The following is a 20,845-nucleotide window of genomic DNA, read 5'->3' as shown; positions in this document are numbered from 1 at the left end:
GCTCTCGGACACGTCTGGCGGACCCAAGCCACCAAGGGCTGCATTTGCAGGAGGCGTCCTCTGCCGTGGTACCACTCCCACGGGCACTCTCCCTAGGAACTGAGCAGCACCCCCAACTCCAGGCTCAAAAGACACCAGCAACAGTTCCATACTCCACCCACCACCAAGGATGAACCCCAGACGGAGCCCCGCCCACGGTCATTGTCGCCTGGGGGTGGGAGTGGGCAGTACATCTCAGGGGTGCCTTCAGCATCCTCTCCCCAGAGGAGCCAACACGGGACAGCAGATCTCAGCATCATTGTTGGCCAAATGGGCTTCCCGGGCGTGGATGGGAACACAGGCAGGAAAGGTCTCAGGCCACATTCCTCATTAGGCCACCAAACAAGCCTCCACGCAACCAAGGAGAGACACGTCGTCACAAGGACCTTCTCCCACCGCCAGGGTAGAAACCAGGAACAGGAGGAAAACCGAGACCCCCCAAGAGATGACACCGAGGCAGAAAGCACCCACTAGGGAATATGAGGCAGGAGGGGGCCTGGTCCCTGGCACCACCTGCCTGTGCCAACTGCGGTCCTGCTCGCTCTGTGGCCTGGGCACCCCCCCCCCTTGAGGCGGGAAAACCTTCAAATCAGTGCCTGGGAGGCCCTGCTGGCCACCCCCAGCATTGCTGGGCCTAGCTAAAAGCACCTGCACTCTAGGCTTGGGCCCGGGGGTGCTGACAGCCCCCAAGGCTACACCCGGCCATGGCAGGGGAACCCAGCGATGCTGGGACTGAACCCAGAACCTTCTTGTGCAAAGGCCCGCCCTCGCCCGCTGCTGCGACGCTCACGCCCCTTTCCGTTGTGGTCTCCCTAGGGGCTCCACACATTCAGCCCTGGAAACCACATGCTGGGGAGTAGAGGTGGGCAGGGGTGTGGGTTTCCGAGCAGCAGAGCTGCCGGGCACCCGGGTGGTGCTTGGGCATCCAAGTCTAGGCCTCACGCGTGTCAGGCAGGTGCGTGCTCAGCAGACCCACCTGGTGACCCGTCCTCTCTGCATTCCCCACGTGGCCCGCCGCTGCCCGGAGCCCTGACCGGGAGGCCCTGGGGAGTATCTGTCAGGGCTCTAGCTGGACAGAAGAAACGCCACGGCCCTCCGTGGCCATCACACGGAGGAACGCATCTGCACCCGCATCTCCGCGTGGTAATTCCCAGCACCCCCCACCCACCTTCCTGTCTCTGGCTCACAGCGGCCCCCCTGCCCCACCCGAGTACCTGCACCACGCCGCTCCCCGCCGCGACCGTGGCCCTTCTCCACATCCGCCTCCGGGGGGACACCTCACTGAGCAGCTGGGCCAGTTTCCGCTCCATCTCGGCCGCGAACACTTCATTCTGCAGCTGCTGCTCCACCACGCCCAGGAGGACTGCACGGGGGAGGAGGCATCAGCGGGAGAGAATCCCCCTGAACCCGGGGTGACATCCCACAGGGGACGTGTGGGGAGCGGAAGGCCTCCTGGGGAGAAGCCGGCCGAGAGCAGCCCACGGATGGGATCTGCGGGGCCCAATATGGAAGAGTCGCCCCAGTCAGGGTCAGGTGCTGTGTGGCACCAACTCGGGCGGGTCTCCGCTCACTTCCGACGGCGGGTACGGCCGCAGGGGCCCGGGGACTGTGTCTCCAGACTTAGACTCCCACACGGGAGAGAAGTGGGGGGGGGGGTTCTGGCTTCAGACCCCAACCGGAACAAGCCCCTCTGCACTGACAAGAGGCTGGTCAGCTCAGGGACAGGAGGAACAAGCCAAGGTTTTTGGCCAGGGTGTGTGTGTGTGTGTGGGGGGGGGGGGGGGGGGGGGACGTGAATCAGGACCGCAGGGCATTGCACTCCTCCTCTGGGGTTGTCTGGGGAGGCGTGGGAGGAGCCAGGAGGCCCTGCCAGGGTCTACACTAAGTGCACGGTTGGCACGCTGGGCATCCAGCGAACCTGCAACTGTCCCTCACACCAAGTCTGCTGCATCCTAAGGGGACTCTCGGGACCCGGGGAGGTGGCCCAGTGGTCAAGGCCCTGGGCACCTCACAGACGCAGGAAAGAAAGGAGGGAGGACGGAGGAGGGAGGACGGAGGAGGGAGGACGGAGGAGGCAGGCAGAAGGCTGGGCATTTACTCATGGAATTTTTTCTGTCCTTGTCAAACCAAACAACTAGGACTTGGGGGAGTGGCAGGGGGGCTGGTGCCCTGCCCTGGCAGCGGGTCTGATTCTGGGTCAGGGCGCCAGCGCCCCGCCAGGCCCTGTCCGCCCCACATGCTAAAGGACGCCCGTGCTTTCTGTGCCACATCTCAGCGGGACCCGCTCCCAGAGCCAATGCCGAGGCCCTGGTCATTCATCCTCTGCCAGGAAACCCCCCTCTGCGCCCTGGATTCCAGGCTCCTCTCCTGGTACCCACACAGACCGGGGCCCCCCACCCTCCCCACGCAGCCCAGGGGGGTGGGGGGGCAGCCTACCTGTCCTCACCCAGGAGGCCTTCAGCAGCTGAGACAGGTTGAGCTGGAGGTACTGGAAGGCTGCGGGGGAGGGCAGGGGAGGAGAAAGCCTGTCACACACGTCAAAAGCTCCATGTTCGCCCCTCGGGAGGGTCTCGGGAGCCAGGCCAGCGCAGGGTAAGGGGCTTTAGTGTCTAGGGCCCAGGGTGCGCAACCACCAACGCTGGCCCTTTCTCCCTGCCACGCCCCCCCCCCCCCAATTCACCCGATGACACTGTATAGACAAATGTGTGCCTTAAAACTGGTCGCAGAGTTTCAATTATACAATGATCATGTCTGGTCTGTAGTCTACTTTCAGCATGCTTCTCCCATCCTGGGAGGATCCTCCCAACACCCTTTATTTGGTGCTCCCTTCTCTATCTGAGCTGCCTTTTTCCCTAGCGTGTGCGGCTGGCCTCCAAGCCATGGAGTAAAATTCCTGGTACTAATCTCGGCCATTCTTGGGTGTTAGTCTCCTATTTTGTTACTTTACGTTCCCCAGATGAATGCAATCTGTACCTCATGATGTCTCACTAATAAAAATTTAAAAAAATAAAATAAAATAAAATAAACTATACGAAAGACAAAAAAAAAAAAAACTGGTCACAAAGGCTGGAGAGAGACTCCAGAGGTTCAAGGACTTGCCTGGCTCATGACCGAAACCAGCTCAATCCCCAGGACCATGTTTGGTCCCCCAAATCCCTTCGGGCATGACACTGGGGCACCACTAGGCATGCCCCCACACACACACAAAGACTCCCACAAGTAAATAAATAAACAAATGTAGCCAACACGGGCTTGAACCCTTGACTCCACCTATGGTCCTCCACACACCCCCAGGGGTCAGCCCTGAACACAGTCAGGAACAGTCTCTGAGAACTGCTGGGCGGCTGTGGTTCCATTACCCGAAATAGATACAGTGAAGTAACTCAGTGGCTGGTGGGCTCAGGGACCCAGAGTGAGCACTGAGCATCACTGAGACTAGCCAAAGACCAAAGTTTTTTTTAAAAGGAAAGAAAGAAAGTAAAAGGAAGGAAGGAAGGGAGGGAGGGAGGGAGGGAGGGAGGGAGAAGAAAAGAAAAGAGAAAAGAGAAAACAAGCAGTCCTGGGCCTTGCTGGGAGTGGCCGGAGAACCAGCGTTTCTTTTCAAAGGCAAGGAGGGACGGAGGGAGGAACAGCAAGGGTGTGTGTGGTACTCACGCTCGGCCACCTGCAGCACGGGGTAGCCCAGGTAGAAGCTGAACTCCACCACGCTCAGGTTCCGCAGCCGCTCGCTCACGTCCACGCCGCTCAGGAAGCCCTGCGTGCCCCGCACGGCGAAGACCACGCTCACAGGCCCCCGCCGCGGGGCGCCCCGGGAAGAGCCCACCGTGATGTTCAAGATCTAAAAAAAAAACAGGCGCGGAGGGGGGAGGGGCGGCGGGGTGGGCCTCCAGAAAGGGCAGGTTCCGTGGACACGCTCCCGTGGGGCTCGCTACGGTCCCCTCATCTGTCCTCGGACAGGACGCAGGTCCCCGCCACCTGCACATCCTGGCTCTGGACCTTCGGGGGTTGGACCAAGGCTTGGGTCCATCCCACACCCAAAGCCCACTGAAGTCACAGTGGGGAAATCTTAGGGCAGCAGGGAGCTTGGAAAGGACCAGGGAGGGTGGGCTCCAGCGGCAGACCTCCTCCAGGACCAGGGGAGCCTGGGCCCCCCCCATCTGCAAAGGCCCCGGGCATGACACAGCTGAGAGATAGGCAGGATGAGCCGGGTCCTAGAGCCAAGGCCTGGGACACCCCTCCCCGCTCCGCCAGGGGCCAACACAGAAAAGAGACACCCCCACCCCGCTGTGAACTGGATCCCCAAGGGAGGGCCCCTCCCCCTGTCAGGGCTGGGAGAGTGAGGGGTGACGCCCACGCCCATCGCCCCCTTTAAAGGTGGCAGCATGGGGGGGCCACAGCCACAGGACGGCGGGGAGGGCACTTGCCATGCACGCGGCCGACCCAGGTTTGATCCCTGAGCACAGAGCCAGGAATAAGCCCTCAGCACTGCTCGGGTGGCCCCCAAGAAACACACAGATGAGTAGTAACAAACCCAGCAGGGACACCCACCCATGGGCTCACCTGCACCGTGAGGTTCAGAGGGCCCTGCGGGTGCCGCCGCACCTCCCACAGGGCGAGCACCAGGCCCTTCTCCAGGCGCTGCGTGAAGTTGCAGAAGCCGGTGTCCACGCTCTGAGGCACAAACTGGAGCACTGCAGGGACAAGGGGCCAGCACAGCCCGTCAGTCAGTGCTCAGGAGCAGAGGCGGGGGGAAACGGCTCTCCGGAGGCCCAGGAGGGCCACGACACGAGGGTGCGCCGAGACCACGTGACATCCAGGTCACAGCCCACACAGACACACGCTCAGGGTGGGTGGCCAGGGGCTAAGGGGCCTGCCTGGCTGGCATACAGCCAACCCACATGGTCCCCTGAGCACTGCGGGGTGAGCCTGGGGGGTACCAGAAGTCCTAAGGGAGTGACCAGGGTACTCCCTGGCACCCCATCCTTGGGCGCTTGCCTGACCCACTGGCCATGGTCTGAGAGTTGCCTGCAGAGTCCCCCCAGCCTCTTGAGCTCTCTCGGGAGACCGGCCCCAGGGCGGAGAAAGGGAGAAATTCTCAAGGCAAAAAGGTTCACTTTGGGGCCAGAGGAGAGCACAGCGGGTAGTGCGCTTGTCTTGCAGGTGGCCTAACCGGGTTCAATCAATCCCTGCATCCCATATGGTCCAGGGCAACTCCTGAGTGAGTGCAGAGCCAGGGGTTAAGTCTGGAGCCTCACCATGGGCTGATACCACCATCACCTCCACCACCATCATCATCATCAAACAATGCTTCTCGCGGCCAGGAAAAAAACGGAGTAAGCCCTGAACAGAGCCAGACGTAGCCCCCCAAACCAAAATAAGTTAAATTACTAGGGTGGGGCCAGTGAGATAGTACAGAAGGTAGGGCATTTGCCTTACACACAACTGACCCGGGTTCAATTCCCAGCATCCCACCTGGTCCCCTGAGCGTGACTTGGGGTGACCCCCAAACCAAATCAGTGTTTTTATTTATCAGTGTTTCTTGACCACTTGGCCACATATATGTGGCTTTTGTGGATCCTCAGGATATTCCAAGGGGGCTACCGGTGGAAATTGCGTATGTGGGGGTCACCACAAGACATGGGGGCGGGGTGTGGGAAGCCAACGGACAGGACAAGGGATCTTTTAGATTTTTTTAAGGAAAAATGAACATTGCTTTCTTTGGTTTGGGGGCCACACCCAGAAGTGCTCTGGAGCTACTCCTGGCTCTTTGTTCAGGAATTATTCCTAGCCGTGCTCACAGGACTTTATGGGATGCCGGGGATTAAAGCTGGATTGCCCTATACAAGGATTGTCCTATACCCTACCCGCTGTACTATGGCTCTGGCACCCACTTTTTTTATTTTTGAGATGTTAGGGGCTGGAGCAATAGCACAGTGGGTAAGGTGTTTGCCTTGCACGCGGCTGACATGCCCGACCCGAGTTCGATTCCTCCGCCCCTCTTGGAGAGCCCGGCAAGCTACCGAGGAGAGTATCCCGCCCGTACTGCAGAGCCTGGCAAGCTCCCCATGGCATATTCAATATGCCAAAAACAGTAACAACAAGTCTCACAATTTGTTGTGAGGTGTTACTGGTGCCCGTTCGAGCAAATCCATGAACAATGGGAGGACAGTGCTACAGTGCTACAGTTTGAGATGTCAACTCTAGAAATTTTATTCTTTAGTCTTGAGTTGGAGTGATGTTCCTTTTTTTTTAATAATTTCATGTTATTTTATAAAATAGTTCACAATACTTGATTACATCTAATATTCAAACACCAATCCCACCACCGTTACACCTTCCCACAACCATACTTTCTGTGTTTCCATCCCATACCCCAAGCCCTGCCCCAAAGCAGAACCGAAATAATTCATTTTGTAATTGTTTGTCATGAAAAACCGCTGAGGAGGCTGGAGCAATAACACACCGGGTAGGGCATTTGCCTTGCACGCGGCTGACCTGGGTTCAATTCCCAGTATCCCATATAGTCCCCCAAGCACCGCCAAAAGTAATTCCTGAGTGCACGAGCCAGGAGTAACCCTCGTACAATGCCGGGTGTGACCCAAAAAGGAAAAAAAAATACAACAACAACAAAAAAAACACTGAGAATATTACAAAAAAAAGTATCCTTAGAGGAAGGAATATGAAGATTGTTGTGTTTTACCCAGGAAAACTGGCCCCCACTTTAAAACAGTTTAATTAGCTCCGTTTCTCACCTGTTTGAACTTGGAACCTGGACTCTGGGACCAGGAAGGAAGGTTTCACGGCCAGGATCAACGGGGTTCGGTCACGTACAAGCTTACTGTTGATCAGGGCATTTATGACGGATATTGCCGTGTATACGAAAGGGCCGGATGTTACCAGAAAAGTGAAGTCAGCAAACAATTCATAAACCTACGGAAACAAAACACACAAGGGACATTGATTATAAAAGCTGTGGCTACCATTATCCAAACCTAAATACAGATATTTCTGAACCCAAAAATAATAGCTGGTTTTAGAAGATGGAATAGTGCAGGTATCATGAAAATTTCATTTTAGCTACCAGTTTTACAGTCTGTCAAACTCTGGACAAGAGCAAGGCCAGAGAGAAAGAATAGCCAATGAGATGATGTGGATAATGAGTTATGGAAAGTTCCAGATGTTTTGCTGGTTCTTTAATATTTTGAAGTAATATTTTAAATTACTTTTGAAGTAATTTCAGACAGACTGTGAATGGACATATACCTTCTTGTGTGTGTGTGTATATATATATATATATGTATATATATATATATATATATATATATATATATGGGGCTTTTGGGTCACATCTGGCTGAACTCAGGGGTTACTCCTAGCTCTGCACTCAGGAATTACTCCTGGTGGTGCTCAGGGGACCATATGCCAGAGACTGAACCTGGGTTGGCCATGTGCACGGCAAACGCCCTACCTGCGGTACTATCACTCTGGCCCCATATTTAAATTTTTGTTGTTTTTGTTGTTGTTGGTTTGATTTGGTTTCAGGGCACACCTGCCAGAGTTCAGGGCTTACTCCTGGCTCTGAGCTCAGAGAGTTAACTGCTGGTGGATTCTGGGGACCGTTTGGGGTGCCAGGGATTGAACCCAGCTCAGCCGTGCACAAAGCAGATACCCTCCCCGCTGTGTTCTCATGCAGCGCAAGGCTGTGTTTCTCTTAAAGAGGCAATTATTCCACTGAGCTGTGAAATCCAAAAGAAGCCTGAGAGCCGCACACACAGTTGAGGCTAGCCTGGACCAGAGTGTGAAGGGTAGAAACGGAGCTCTGGGTTCCTGCACAGAAACGCACCCCGGGCCTCGCTGAGACCTCCCCGGAGACACCTCCAGGTCCTTCCACGCACGCCAGAGGAAGCCAAGCCGGCAGCCTCAACCCACCCAGCCCTCTGTGGGATTAAACGTGGCCCTGACTGGGGTCCAGAGACCTCAGAAGAGTGACACCGGAGTCTGGAGCCAAAGGTGGAGCAGGGGCTCCCCGGGAAGAGAGAGGAGAGAGAGCGTTCCGCCACGGGGGCCTGGGGTGCAGCTGAACACTTGCCTGGCACCTGTGAGGCCCAGGGTTCGATCCCATGGTAGAAAAAAAAAAAAAGGAAGTCCCTCGTCCGTGATGAAACACCCTAAAAGGACATCCCAGGTCCGAGCCCTCCAGGGCCACGCACTCACCTTGAGCTCCACAGCTCGGTTGAAGTGGACCCGCAGCACCTCTTTGATGGACGTGATGATGTACTCCTGCACCGCTCTCCTGGCCAACACTGCAGGGCAAGGGCAACCAGTAAGTGCAGTTACTGTCGTGAGGAATAACGTGGGCACCACGTTTCTGGGTCCCGGGGCAGAGCCCAGGCTGTCCCGGAGTGTGGGAGCAGCTGCAAACACCATTTCTAAGAGGTGAAACCCGTCCCAGCCTCCACCCCGGGAAGAAAGAACGGAGCTGGAGGGACGGAGCTGGATCTTCGAGGGTTCAGCCCACGGAGCCAGGGAGTCCCGACAGCGCAGGAAGAAACCCTCCCCTCTCCTGGTCCTGTGGGGTGAGAGCCAGGGTCAGTGGCTGTGGCCCCGTCCAGGCCAGAGAACACGAGATCTCTTTGTTTGGGTGGGGGGAGAGAATGGAGTACAAGCACACCCGGCAGTGCTCAGGGCTTCCTCCCGGCTCTGTGCTCAGGGATCACTCCCGGTGGGGCTCAAGGGGCCCTCTAGGAAGTGCAGGGGTCGAACTGAATCAGCTGCACTCACCCCCTGCACTATCTCTCGGGTCCTGGAGTCTCACTTTTATCTGGAAAACGCGTCAGCTTTCCTCTCTCAGGTATATGCCCCTAATGGTAAGCACCAGATCTCTCTGCGGTCGTTTCTTCCTTTTTTTTTTTTCTTTTTGGGTTACACCCAGCGATGCTGGGGCTGGAGCAATAGCACAGCGGATAGGGTGTCTGTCTGCCTTGCATGCTGCAGACCCGGGTTCAATTCCTCCGCCCCTCTCAGAGAGCCCGGCAAGCTACCGAGAGTATCTTGCCCACATGGCAAAGCCTGGCAAGCTCCTGGTGACGTATTCAATATGCCAAAAATAAATAAATAAATAACAACAAGCCTCACAATTTGTTGTGAGACGTTATTGGTGCTTGCTTGAGCAAATCGATGAACAATGGGAGGACAGTGACAGTGACAGTGGCCCAGTGATGCTCAGGGATTACTCCTGGCTTTGCACTCAGGAATTACTCCTGGCGGTGCTCAGGGGACCATATGGGATGCTGGGAATCGAACCCGGGTCGGCTGCATGCAACGCCAACACCCTACCTGCTGTACTATCGCTCCAGCCCCCTTGTAGTCATTTCTTCTTTGTTTTGTTTTATTTCAGGGGCACACCTGGTGGTACTCAGGGGTTCCTACTGGCTCTGCATTCAGGAGTTACTACTGGCGGTGCTCAGAGGATCAGAAGGGATGACAGATATCAAACCTGGGTCACCACGTGCAGGGCAAGCACCTTACTCGCTCGGGCCCCTGTAGTCTTTTCTTAAAAAAATATTACTCAACAAATTAGATTAGGTGCCATTTTTCTTCACAAGGTCTCCTACTCCCATTTTTCAATCGAGTGGGAGAATAATAACAGTAGGAGCTGAGGAGACAGTTCAGGTGTCAGGGGCTTGTCCTGCATGCGGCCAACCCTGGCTCAACCCCTTGCTGCACATTTGACCCCCTGAGCACCGCCAGGTGTGTGGCTGCTCCAAAGTCCCTCAGAAATAAAATAACAGGAATAAAAGGCCGTCATCGTTCCCATGTATCAAAAGTTGATGTAGGAAATAAGATGTTTCTTACAACAAAATCCAAGGAAGTTTAACTTTGCTTCTATTGTTAAGAAATCACATTCAATAGCCGAGATAAATACCAGGAGGTTTACTCCATGGCTTGGAGGCCAGCCACACTCTCTAGGGGTAAAGGCAGCTCAGACAGAGAAGAGAGCACCAAATAAAGGGTGTTGGGAAGATCCGCCCAGGATGGGAGATGCATGCTGAAAGTAGACTATAGACCGAACATGACTGCCACTCAATGCCTCTTTTGCAAACCACAGCACCCAAAAGGAGAGAGAGAACAAAAGGGAATGCCCTGCCACCGAGGCAGGGTGGGATGGGGGAGGAATGGGGGGTGGGAGGGATACTGGGATCCGTGGTGGTGGGAAATGGGCACTGGTGGAGGGATGGGTACTCGATCATTGTATAACTGAAACCCAAGCACAAAAATTTGTAAGTCTACAACTGTACCTCATGGTGTTTCACTAATAAAGATTAAAAAAAGAAAAAAAGAAATCACATTCAAAATTCTGATGTGGTTCCAGTCACAGAGCAAATGCCTTGAATGTGTGAGGCCCTGGGTTCGACCTCTAATACCTCGCAGCCCATCTGAGCACCTGGTCTCTGAGTTCCGCTGAGTGTGCCCCAAAAAAGGATCTGTAGTGGGGAACAGTCCTGTTTCTCAGCGTTTCGTAAACACCTTCTGGTTCCATTTCCTCCCTATTATTCTATTTTACCTCTTCCATGAATGTCTCCGAATGCGGAATTAAAATTCATTTCCTATTATTATTCAGTTTCCCATTTCCTGAGCTTAAATTTTAAAGAGGGGGGAAGGGAAAAATGAGGGGAGAGGAAAGAGAAAAGCAAGGGGGTGGGGAGGGGTGAAGGGAGGACAAATGGGGACGGGGGGGGGGGGGTGGGGGGCAGAGAGAAATGAAGCCTGGGGCTTTCCTGGGGGTGGGGACCCCCGAGTGACGGTCCCCTCCACACCTGCACCTCCTCTAACCGCTGTAAACGCAGCACTGGGGACTGGGCACAGCCGTCCTGCACCTCAGGTTCCCCCAAGCCCCTGCATCTCCCCAGCCCAGAGCAGCCTGGGACCGCCTGAGGGGCTGGAGGGGGTGGGGGAAGCAGGCAGGTGGGCGGGGCGGGTGACTCCAGCCCAGGCTGGGCACTAGGCCTCAAGAGCCTTCCTGGAGTCTGCCCTGGGCCAGCCGAGAGGCAGAGCGCCCTTCCCTGTTTTGTCTGTTTGTTGTTTTTGCTTTTTTGGGTCACACCCAGCAATACGATGCATAGGGGTTGGTTACTCCTGGCTCTGCACTCAGGAGTCACTCCCGGCAGTGCTCAGGGAACCATATGGGATGCTGGGAATCGAACCCAGGTCAGCCGCGTGCAAGGCAAACGCCCTACCCCCTGTGCTATCACTCCAGCCCCCCGTTTGCTTTTTACCTTTTTGGGGGTTTTGTTTTGTTTTGTTTTTCTTTTGGGGCCACACCCGGAAGTGCTCAGGGATCACTCCTGGTAGGCTCGGGCTGGGGTTAGGGGAGGTGGTCCCAGCTGATATATGGGATGCGGGGATCGGACCTAGAGCAGCTGTGGGCAAAGCAAGCACCCCACCCATGGGTGCTCTCTCCGGCCCTAAGCCCTTTCCTTATTTCCTTTCCTTCCCACATGGGTGTCAAATACAGTGAAGATCTGAGATGCGGCTCCGTTTCCGCCGGGCCAGAGACAGCCCAGCACCTGCCTTGCCGGGGTGGGGGGCCGAGCGGTGTCCTCTGTGTGTGAGTGGACACTCCTTGCTGTACTCTGAGTGCAGGAGGCCCGGGCTTAGTACTGCGCGTCCACCCCCAGAACTGTGAGTTGCCCCAAGCACCGCAAAATTTAATACAATAACATAAACACCTTCTATTCAGACGACCCTCTCTGCCCGTCATTGTGTACATTCAAGATGGGCAGATCTGGACTGGGGAGAGCCAGGGGTGACGGCACTCGCCTTGATGCTGCTCACCCAGTTCCAATGCTGTCACTCCATATGGTGGGGCCCCCAGCACCACCAGGAGCACAGAAACAGGAGGAAGCCCTGAGTATTGTCAGATGTCTCCCCCGTCAAAAGAGGAGGGTTGACTTTTACCCTCAAAAGCTCTTTAAAAATATATGACTCCCTAGGTAAGGACACAAAACATAATAAATATATGTCAAGGATGGAAGTTAATTCAAACTACAGAGCAGAGTTTTTAAACTTCTTTCACTCTCGACTCCTTCCCAATAAAGACTGAAGTGATTCTGGGTCTGTAGGTATATAAATTAAACATTTACTGATAATCAAAAAAATTTTTTTGTTGTTTGGGGAACCACACCTGGTGGTGATCAGGGATCACTCCTGGCAGGGCCATATGTGGTGACGAGATCAAACCTGAGTCAGCTCTATCCCAGGCAAGCACTTTACCCACTACACTGTCTAAGACGTAAATTTTCTTTCAACCAGTTCTTTAGAAAGTTGCAAGCCCCCCATATGAGGTCAGGACCCACAGTTTAAGAGGCTAGGCTGAAGTGCTGGAGTGATAGCACAGCAGGTAGGGTGTTTGCCTTGCACATGGCCCGACCTGGGTTCAATTCCCAGCATCCCATATGGTCCCCCGAGCACAGCCAGGAGTAATTCCTGAGTACATGAACCAGGAGTAACCCCTGTGCATCATTGGGTGTGACCCAAAGAGCAAAAACAAAACAAAACAAAAAGGAGCTAGGCTGAAAAGACCAGCGCACCTTGGACATAGTTCTCAAGTGGCATTTGCTATTTGCAGACATTCTGGAAGATTCTGCTTCACACCTGTGAGCTTCCAACACATCCCAGAGCCCTGGGGATAACTGAGCGGTCAGTGGCACTTTTAAGTGAGCTCCCCCAGTCCATCAGGCACTGCCGTCTCTATTGTCCAGCGATAATTCTGCAGGATGGAAGGGAAGGAGCTGGCCCACAGGGAAGCTGCTCCCTCCGCTGAACTGTAATCCCACAGGGAAACTCCCCACTCTCACTCTCACCCGGCTCAGTATGACACGCAATGACACTTCCCACTGGGAGACACAAAGACCTTCTCCTCTGGCACCGTGCCCTGCGTTACCCCCGGCCAGACTCCAGCCAGCTGGCCCCGATCCTTCACCTGGGGACCGTTCCCGTCTCCAGCCCCCACTCACCTGCTAACCTGAACCCCGAGACTGTGTCCTTCGCAACCCCTCCATGAGGGTGCGGGTGTCTCACCCCGAAGGCTGTGACCATTCGGCACGCAGCGTCCCTGCCCCATGGGACCCTTCACCTGCCCAGCTGCATGCATTCGAGCTCCCGGATGGACCTTTTCCTTTGAGGCTGCCTGGGGCATCCCACGATCACAAGGTCCCTTCCGGGAGGCAGAGGAGCAGAGAACCCACAGCCCCCCCTCTCCCCTGCACAGAGAAGCCCGGGTGTGCTCTCCCCTCCCTCGCCTCCTGTGGCCCCGTTTCTCTTCCTTCCCCAGCTCCACCCCCACCACTGCTATCAAAATCCATTGGGGCTGGAGCAATAGCACAGCAGGTAGGGCATTTGCCTTGCATGCAGCCGACCTAGGTTCGATTCCCAGCATCCCATATGGTCCCCCGAGCACCGCCAGGAGTAATTCCTGAGTGCATGAACCAGGAGTAACTCCTGTGCATCGCTGGGTGTGACCCAAAAATAAAAAAAAAAATCGACACCATCTTTAGAAAAAATGAAGTCATGAAATTGACATACAAGTGGTACTACTTGGAAAGTATCATGCTAAGTGAAATGAGTCAGAAAGAGAGGGACAGACATAGAAAGATTGCATTCATCAAGAATAGCCAAGTTAAGTACCAAGGGATTCACTCCATGGCTTGGAAGCCAGCCGCACATGCTAGGAGAAAAGGCAGCTCAGATAGAGAAGGGAGCACCAAATAAAGGGTGTTGGGAGGTTCCTCTCAGGATGGGAAATGTGTGATGAGAGTAGACTATAGACGAAACATGATTGCCACCCATTGCCTCTTTTGCAAACCACAACACCCAATAAGAGAGAGAGAACAAAAGGGAATGCCCTGCCACAGAGGCAGGGTGGGATGGGGGAGGGGGAGGGATACTGGGATCCGTGGTGGTGGGAAATGGGCACTGGTGGAGGGACGGGTACTCGATCATTGTATAACTGAAACCCCAGCACAAAAATCTGTAAGTCTACAACTGTACCTCATGGTGTTTCACTAATAAAAATTTAAAAAAAAAAATCGACACCATCTTGGACCCAAGTATGTGCTCGGAGATCACAAGATTTCTTGCTCGACTCCTAGTTTCTTGCCGGGAAGGGCAAACGGGAGGACTTGGGACCTGGGCCACCATGCCCCACCCTGGGTCTGGTTGCCGCTGGCCGGAGCGGCCAGGAGTCAAGTGAGTTGGGCCAAGCTCAAAGTGTGTGACCCAATTCGGAGGCTGTTTAGTCACGCCACGTTTCTGTCCTCGGGAGCCGAGGGATGCAGACAGGAACTGCAGGGCCCACAGAGCGCCGAGGTCCTCGTGAGGAGCAGAAGTGCCTATACTGGCCAGACATCCCCGCAGGGGCCCCTACGCAGCCGCCCACCGGTTTCAACAGGAAGGCATTCGGGTGTGTCCATTTCATCCCTTCCTACACTGGCTTCTGGGTGACAAAATAAAAGACAACTCATCTGGGGGCAGGGCATCCCCACTGTGCTGACAGGGCGGGCCTGTGGTCAGGTATCGGGGTTCCATGACATGATGGTGCTGCCAGGGCCCAGAGACCCTGGGGGACCCCAGGGCCACACTCGGGAAGGGGGGGAATCTCACATGTGTCAGGCAATTCCTCCAGCCCCCAAGCAGAAAAGACCAAGTTTAAATCTTTATATTTTGGTTTTAGGATCATGCGCAACAATGCTTATAGGGGGCTTAACCCCAGCTCTGTGCTCTGGGATCATTCCTGGACAGTGCTCAGGGGACCATATCGGGTGCCAGGGACCCACAAGGGGTCAGCTACGTGTCAGGCAGGTGGCCGAACTACTGTACTATCTCTCCAGTTCCTAAATCTTTATTTTATTGCTACTAACATGCAATCTTTTTTTTTGGGGGGGGAGGGGTTGAGGCCACACACAGCAATGCTCAGGGGTTATTCCTGGTTCTGCACCACTCTGGAATGACTCCTAGAAGAACAGTACAAAATGTCAGGGGATTGATTCCATGCAAGACGAGTGCCCTATCCACTGTACTATCTCTCCAGAACCAATATGTAGTATTTTGTGAGCACTCCTTCTATGCAGCTGGCCTAAGTGCTATTTTATATGCACTATGCATTTGGATGTCTGGAGCAACAGCACAGCGATAGGGCGTTTGCCTTGCACGCAACCGGCCCAGTCGAGCCAGGTTCGATTCCTCCGCCCCCTCAGAGAGCCAAGCAAGCTACCGAGAATACCTCGCCCGCACGGCAAAGCCTGGCAAGCTACCCGTGACGTATTCGATATGCCAAACACAGTAACAATAAGTCTCACAATTTGTTGTGAGACATTACTGGTGCCCGGTCAAGCAAATCGATGAACAACAGGAGGACCGTGACCATGACTGTGATGCATTTGGATCTCATATATATACATACATGGTCACGGTCCTCCCATTGTTCATTGATTTGCTCGAGCGGGCCCAGTAACGTCTCCATCGTGAGACTTGTTGTTACTGTGTTTGGCATATCGAATACGTCACGGGGAGCTTGCCAGGCTCTGCCGTGCGGGCGAGATACTCTCGGTAGCTTGCTGGGCTCTCCGAGAGGGGCAGAGGAATCGAACTCGGGTCGGCCATGTTGGCCGCTTGCCGCTTGTAAGGCAAACACCCTACCCGCTGTGCTATCGCTCTAGCCCATATATATACATACACACACACACACACACACACACACACACACATATATTAAAATGGAGGTCTCCCGACCAGTGCTTCGAAGGTCTAGGGGTCACTCCCTGCTCTACCCAGCCCAGTGCTGTGGGTCTAGTGGGCTAGCAGTGCTCAGGGGTTATCGAGGCCACACCTCACAGTGCTCAGGGGGCCACACAGTCCTGGGACTGGAGCTTGGGGCTTCACATGGGCGAAGCCCACACCCCAGCTCTCCACGCCTCTCCCCTGCCCTAATGCATGTGAATCTCTGCAGAGTCACCATCCTCCTTGGGTAACATTGGAGGAAAAGGAGGCTCCAATTCATGGAAGGTCAGCAGAGGAGTGAGGATGCCATGCAGAACTGGGTCCAGCGCCTGCATCATTTACAGGGGTGATACTAGGCAGTGCTTGGGGTACCAGGCGGTGCCAGGACTCAAATCAGGGCCGGCCACATGCAAGGCAAGTGCCCACCTCCCCGGTCCCCAAAACTTACCCTCCCTTCCACGATGCAGTGAATCCCCCCAACTCACCCCACACCTGTCAGCAGAGCATCTCAGCCCGACGACCCCATCCAGAAGCAACCCGAAGGCGGCCTTACCCGTCGTGATCAAGTAGGCGTCGGGCACGGTGATGTCACACACATAGGGTGGCCGGGTGGTGAGCAGTGCCGGAGTGTCAACCATGGCTTCAGGACTGGGGGTGCTCACGGGACGGAGGGACGGCAGGGGGGACGCCGAGATGCTCCCGCGGGGATCCTCACTCATGGGTCTGTGGTTCGGGGCGGGGTCGGTGGTCACGTCGGGGGCGGCACTGGTCCTGGCCACACCCAGGTCTACAGAGTTGCTCCAGATGATGCGGGTAGGCATAGGCGACAGCCCCCCAAAGGTCGGCTCTGCAGGCGGGGGGGTGGGGCTCGCCTCGGAAACAAATGAGGGCCCGGCAGAGACCCAGAGCGTGGTGGGGACCACGGCAGAAAGGAAGGAGGTGGCGGGTGTGCGGGCGTCCTGCGCCCAGGGGCTGTCCTCAAAGGGGGCCGGGGTGGACACGAGAGGGGATGATGGCGGGGAGGTAGGTGCTGAGGCAGGGGTGGGCGCGGGTGAGGAGAGGTGCGTCTCGGGGGTCCCGGAGGTCAGATCGTCTAGGGTGGGTGTGGGGCTAGGGGGCGTCGGGCTGGGGCCAGCCAGCTCCGAGGAACGTGGAGGGAGTTGCTGGGACCAAGAGGAGGTCTCGGTGACCGCCCGGCTGGTGGGGGCTGCAGAGCCCGTGGTCCGTGGGACCTCCTGGGACCACGCGGTCCAAGGCGCCTCGGAAAATGGGGGAGAGACAGAGGGGCTGCTGGGGTGCGGGGACAGCGAGGCAGCCCCGGCAAGGAGGGATGGTGTGTCCAGTGCGGAACTTGGCCAGAGCCCAGGAGGGTCAGAGCTCCTGGAAGGGACCGCGGAGGGCAGAAGGGCCGAGTCGGACGCGAAAGGCGTCCCCCTCGGGGCGGAGAAGTCCCAGGCCAGGGAGGTGGCCACACGCCCTCCTGCCTCAGACGGAGACGCCACAAGGACCATCCCAGAGGTGGGGATGGGGCTGACGGGGCCCAGCGGCGGGGTGGAGAAGGCGCTGGAGGCCGCCTCCCAGGAGCCCCCCGTTTCCTGCGGGGTGGGGGCTGGATAGCCTGGCGGGGACTCTCGGGAAGGGCCCACGTCACCGGCCGAGACGGGGCCTGAGTCCCTGAGAGCCGGCCATGGCGTGATCGTGTATGGCGGGGACGGGACCGGGGCGGCCGGCCCCTCCGTCCAGACCCACGGGGGCGCGGTGACGGTGGCACTCGGTGACCAGGCTGGGGGGCTGGTGGCGACAGCAGAGGATCTGGGAGACAGGGGAGTGGATGGGGGGCCCTTGGCTGAACCCAGGTGGGTGGTGGGGACCTGGGTCAGGCCGCCCCCCGCGGAGCCCCGGATGCTGCTCTCGGGCGCTGGTACAGGTAGAGAGGGAAGGGCCACGAGGGGCCGGGAGGGGAAGAGTGTGTTGAAGCCCAGTGGCTCCTCCTCGGGGCCGTAGTCAGCGTCGGCGTCAGGGAAGTCAGTGGCGCTGTGGCTGGGCGTAGCGGGGCCAAGGCTGCCGGGTGGGGCCGGGGCTGGTGTCTCCGGCCCATCCCCCGAGCCCACATCCTTCTCGGCGATGCTGGCGGTGGGGCTGGGCCCAGGGGCCAGCCCGGGGCAGGACACACAGCGGGTCCAGGGGCTGTGCGCCGTGAGAGTTGTCACTGTGGGCTGCGCACCGTGCACAGGGCTCGGCGTGTCCACGGGGCCTGGCGTGTCCATGGGGCCCAGCGTGTCTGCGGGCTCAGGAGGCCACTGGGCCGCCGCCTCGTGGGCCCGGCTCGGGAGGAGAGGGTGCGGTGAGACCTCGGCCCACGGGGCTGACACGTCCACAAACGCGGGTGGGGTCGGGGACCAGACCCAGGCGGTGCTGAGAGGGGGGGCCGTGGGAGACAGGGGCGCCGAGGGGAAGGTTCCAGAAGAGAGGGTCTCGTGCAGACTCCCAAGGGCTGGGGGCCCTTGAGAGAGTCCGGCTACGCTTGTGGCCGGAGCAGCGTCCCCGGAGGAGGAGGTGGGGAACAGCCCTGGCGTCGCACTCGCCCCCGAGGGCAGGGGCCCGGGAGATGAGGCGGCCTCCGGGGGGCTTCCCACGGGGCTCGGTGTGAACGCTGAGCTTTCAGGCGCGGTCCTGCTAGGCGGGGGCACGTTGGCAGCCGTGGGGGACGGCACCGAGGCCCCCTGAGGACTTGGCACGGTGCCCTCAGATGCGGGACGTGCCGCCGCCCATGAGGGGGTACGGGAAGGCCGGGGAGCCTCGGCGGCGGTTGCCGGCCACTGGCCAGGGCTGGGCCAGGCCACCACCATGTCCTTCTCCTGCAGAGCTGTCTCGGGGAGAGCCGGTGTGAGCACAGAGTCCCCCGGGTCTCGGGGCTGGCCTGGGGGGCCGGCGGCAAGGGACGGGAGCGGAGAGGTGGGCCAGTGGGCGTCCGGCAAAAAGTTGTCCATGTCGTCCTCCTCGAGGGGCGCCTCGTCGCTGGCCGCCCAGACGCTGCGGCCCACTGCAGCCTGGATGCCGTCCTCAGGGCCCAACCAGGCGGTGTCTGAAGCGGGGGCCGCGGGAGAGGGGCTGGCTGGGGATCCCGGAGGCGCCAGTTCGGTTAAGGCCACAGGGGAGGCAGATCCGGGCACGGCGCTCATCTCTGGCGGAAACTGCAGGGGGGTCGTGGGCACCGGGTGAGTCTGGGCCAGGCCGGGCTCCTCTGCGAGAAGAAGGAAGCTGGGTTAATAGCAAGAAGTCGGGAAAGTGTGTGGAGAGAGAGGCATGAGGGTGCATCCCCACGGTGCTCACAACTGGAATTCCACACCTGCTACCAACCATGGGCCCCGTGAGCATCACTGGGTGCGGCCTAGAGGATCCCTGACACTGAGGGTCCTCGCACCCAGGCAGCAGCTCAGTTGGCCCAGAACGGCTGGGGGGACCCCAGGAAGCCCTGAGCACAGTTGGGAGCCCCTGTCTTTCCCAACCTACCCCTCCCCCAAAGAATGAAAGTGAAAGGAAACCCAAAGAGTGTCAGTCAGAGCTGGGAAGGCTTAGGATACTGGGATGATGACATCTTCAAAGTCGGTTTTACTGATTTCCAATAATAAAGAAGGCGAAAACATTGAGTAAGAGGCAGTGAAAAGGTGGCTAGAAAGATTTACAATAAAGGGGCTGGAGCAAAAGCAAAGCAGGTAGGGCATTTGCCTTGCACGGGGCTGACCCGGGTTCGATCCCCAGAATCTCATATGGTCCCCTGAGCACTGTCAGGGGTGATTCCTGAATGCAGAGCCAGGAGTAACCCCTGTGCATTGCCAGGTGTGACCCAAAAAGCAACAAATAAATAAAAATTTAAAAAATAATAAAAAAATAAAAACCAAAAGAACACTGGGGCCGGAGATGTGGTGGTCACCGGCCCTGCAGGCAGCCCACCCGGGTCTGATCCCCGGCACCCCACCAGGGCTCCGGGCCCCACCAGGAGAGACCCCTGATAGCAGAATAAACCCTGAAGACCACAGGATGTGTCCCCACCCCCACAAAGAACCGAACATTTAGAGTGGAAAACCGAGCCATTAAAGAGTTTTGGTTTCAAAATATAATGAACAATCTAGGCTCAATGAGAAGCAACCATTTAAGAGAGCTGAGCTGAGGTTTAGTGGAGTAAGGAATAAACAGACAATTACTCAGAATGGAGCGGAGGAAACAAGAGGACGGGAAATACAGACGCAGAGCGAGGCCGCCAGGCGTGCGGGATCCTGCTTTTACGAACGCGGTGAGGGCGGGGACAGGGCTTGGGGCCGGGGTGCCTGTCTCACGTGTTCCCAGGTTCCAACCCCAGCTCTGCCTAAATCAACCGTGAACGCTGGGATGGCAGGGACGGGAGAGAGAAAGCACAGGAATTTCCTCAAATCTGGGCCGGAGAGATAGCACAGTGGGTAGGGCACCTGCCTTGAACATGTCTGACCTGACCTGGGTTTGATCCCTGGCCCCCTATGTATGTGGTCCCCTGAACACCACCAGGAGAGATTCCTGAGTGCAGAGTCAAGAATATACCTTGAGTATCACAGAGTGTGCCCCGAAAACAATACGAAACAAATAAAAACATACTTTCCCTCCCAGTCATTTCACAGATCACCAAAGACAAAGAGAAACTGTAAAGGCCAACAGAGAAAAAGAATGGCCCCAGACCAGGAGATGACCATGACCCCAGAGGACAAAACAAACTAACAAACACTGCCCTCCCGTTGTTCATGGATTTGCTTGAGTGGGCCCAGTAACGTCTCCATTTTGAGACTTGTTGTTACTCTGTTTGGCATATTGAGTATGTCACGGGTAGCTTGCCAGGCTTTGCCGTGCAGGCAAGATACTCTCGGTAGCTTGCCGGGCTCTCCGAGAGGGGTGGAGGAATCGAACCCGGCTCCGCTGGGCTGGCTACGCACAAGGCAAATACCCTACCACTGTGCTATCGCTCCATCTCCAGAGGACAGTGAGGCAAAATGTCAATTGA

The 20,845-nt window shown here is 56.9% G+C and overlaps 1 protein-coding gene across 1 annotated transcript in view; it reads right to left on the bottom strand.

Moving 5' to 3' along the window:
- KIAA1549 (KIAA1549 ortholog) overlaps window positions 1-20,845 on the bottom strand; it is a 121,965-nt gene that overhangs the window by 38,738 nt on the left and 62,382 nt on the right. Inside the window, exons 4-10 of the mRNA XM_056123970.1 lie at window positions 16,370-19,060; window positions 8,254-8,342; window positions 6,792-6,969; window positions 4,600-4,730; window positions 3,694-3,877; window positions 2,476-2,535; window positions 1,254-1,402 (exon numbers count right to left, since the gene is read on the bottom strand). Coding sequence (XP_055979945.1) covers window positions 1,254-1,402; window positions 2,476-2,535; window positions 3,694-3,877; window positions 4,600-4,730; window positions 6,792-6,969; window positions 8,254-8,342; window positions 16,370-19,060 — 3,482 coding nt within the window. The remainder of the gene's footprint in view (window positions 1-1,253; window positions 1,403-2,475; window positions 2,536-3,693; window positions 3,878-4,599; window positions 4,731-6,791; window positions 6,970-8,253; window positions 8,343-16,369; window positions 19,061-20,845) is intronic.

Source organism: Sorex fumeus, unplaced genomic scaffold (assembly GCF_029834395.1).
Source record: "Sorex fumeus unplaced genomic scaffold, SorFum_2.1 ptg000048l, whole genome shotgun sequence".
In the NCBI taxonomy this organism is placed as follows: domain Eukaryota; kingdom Metazoa; phylum Chordata; class Mammalia; order Eulipotyphla; family Soricidae; genus Sorex; species Sorex fumeus.
Note: the sequence above shows the minus strand (reverse complement) of the source record. Positions and strands in the feature narration are given on the sequence as shown.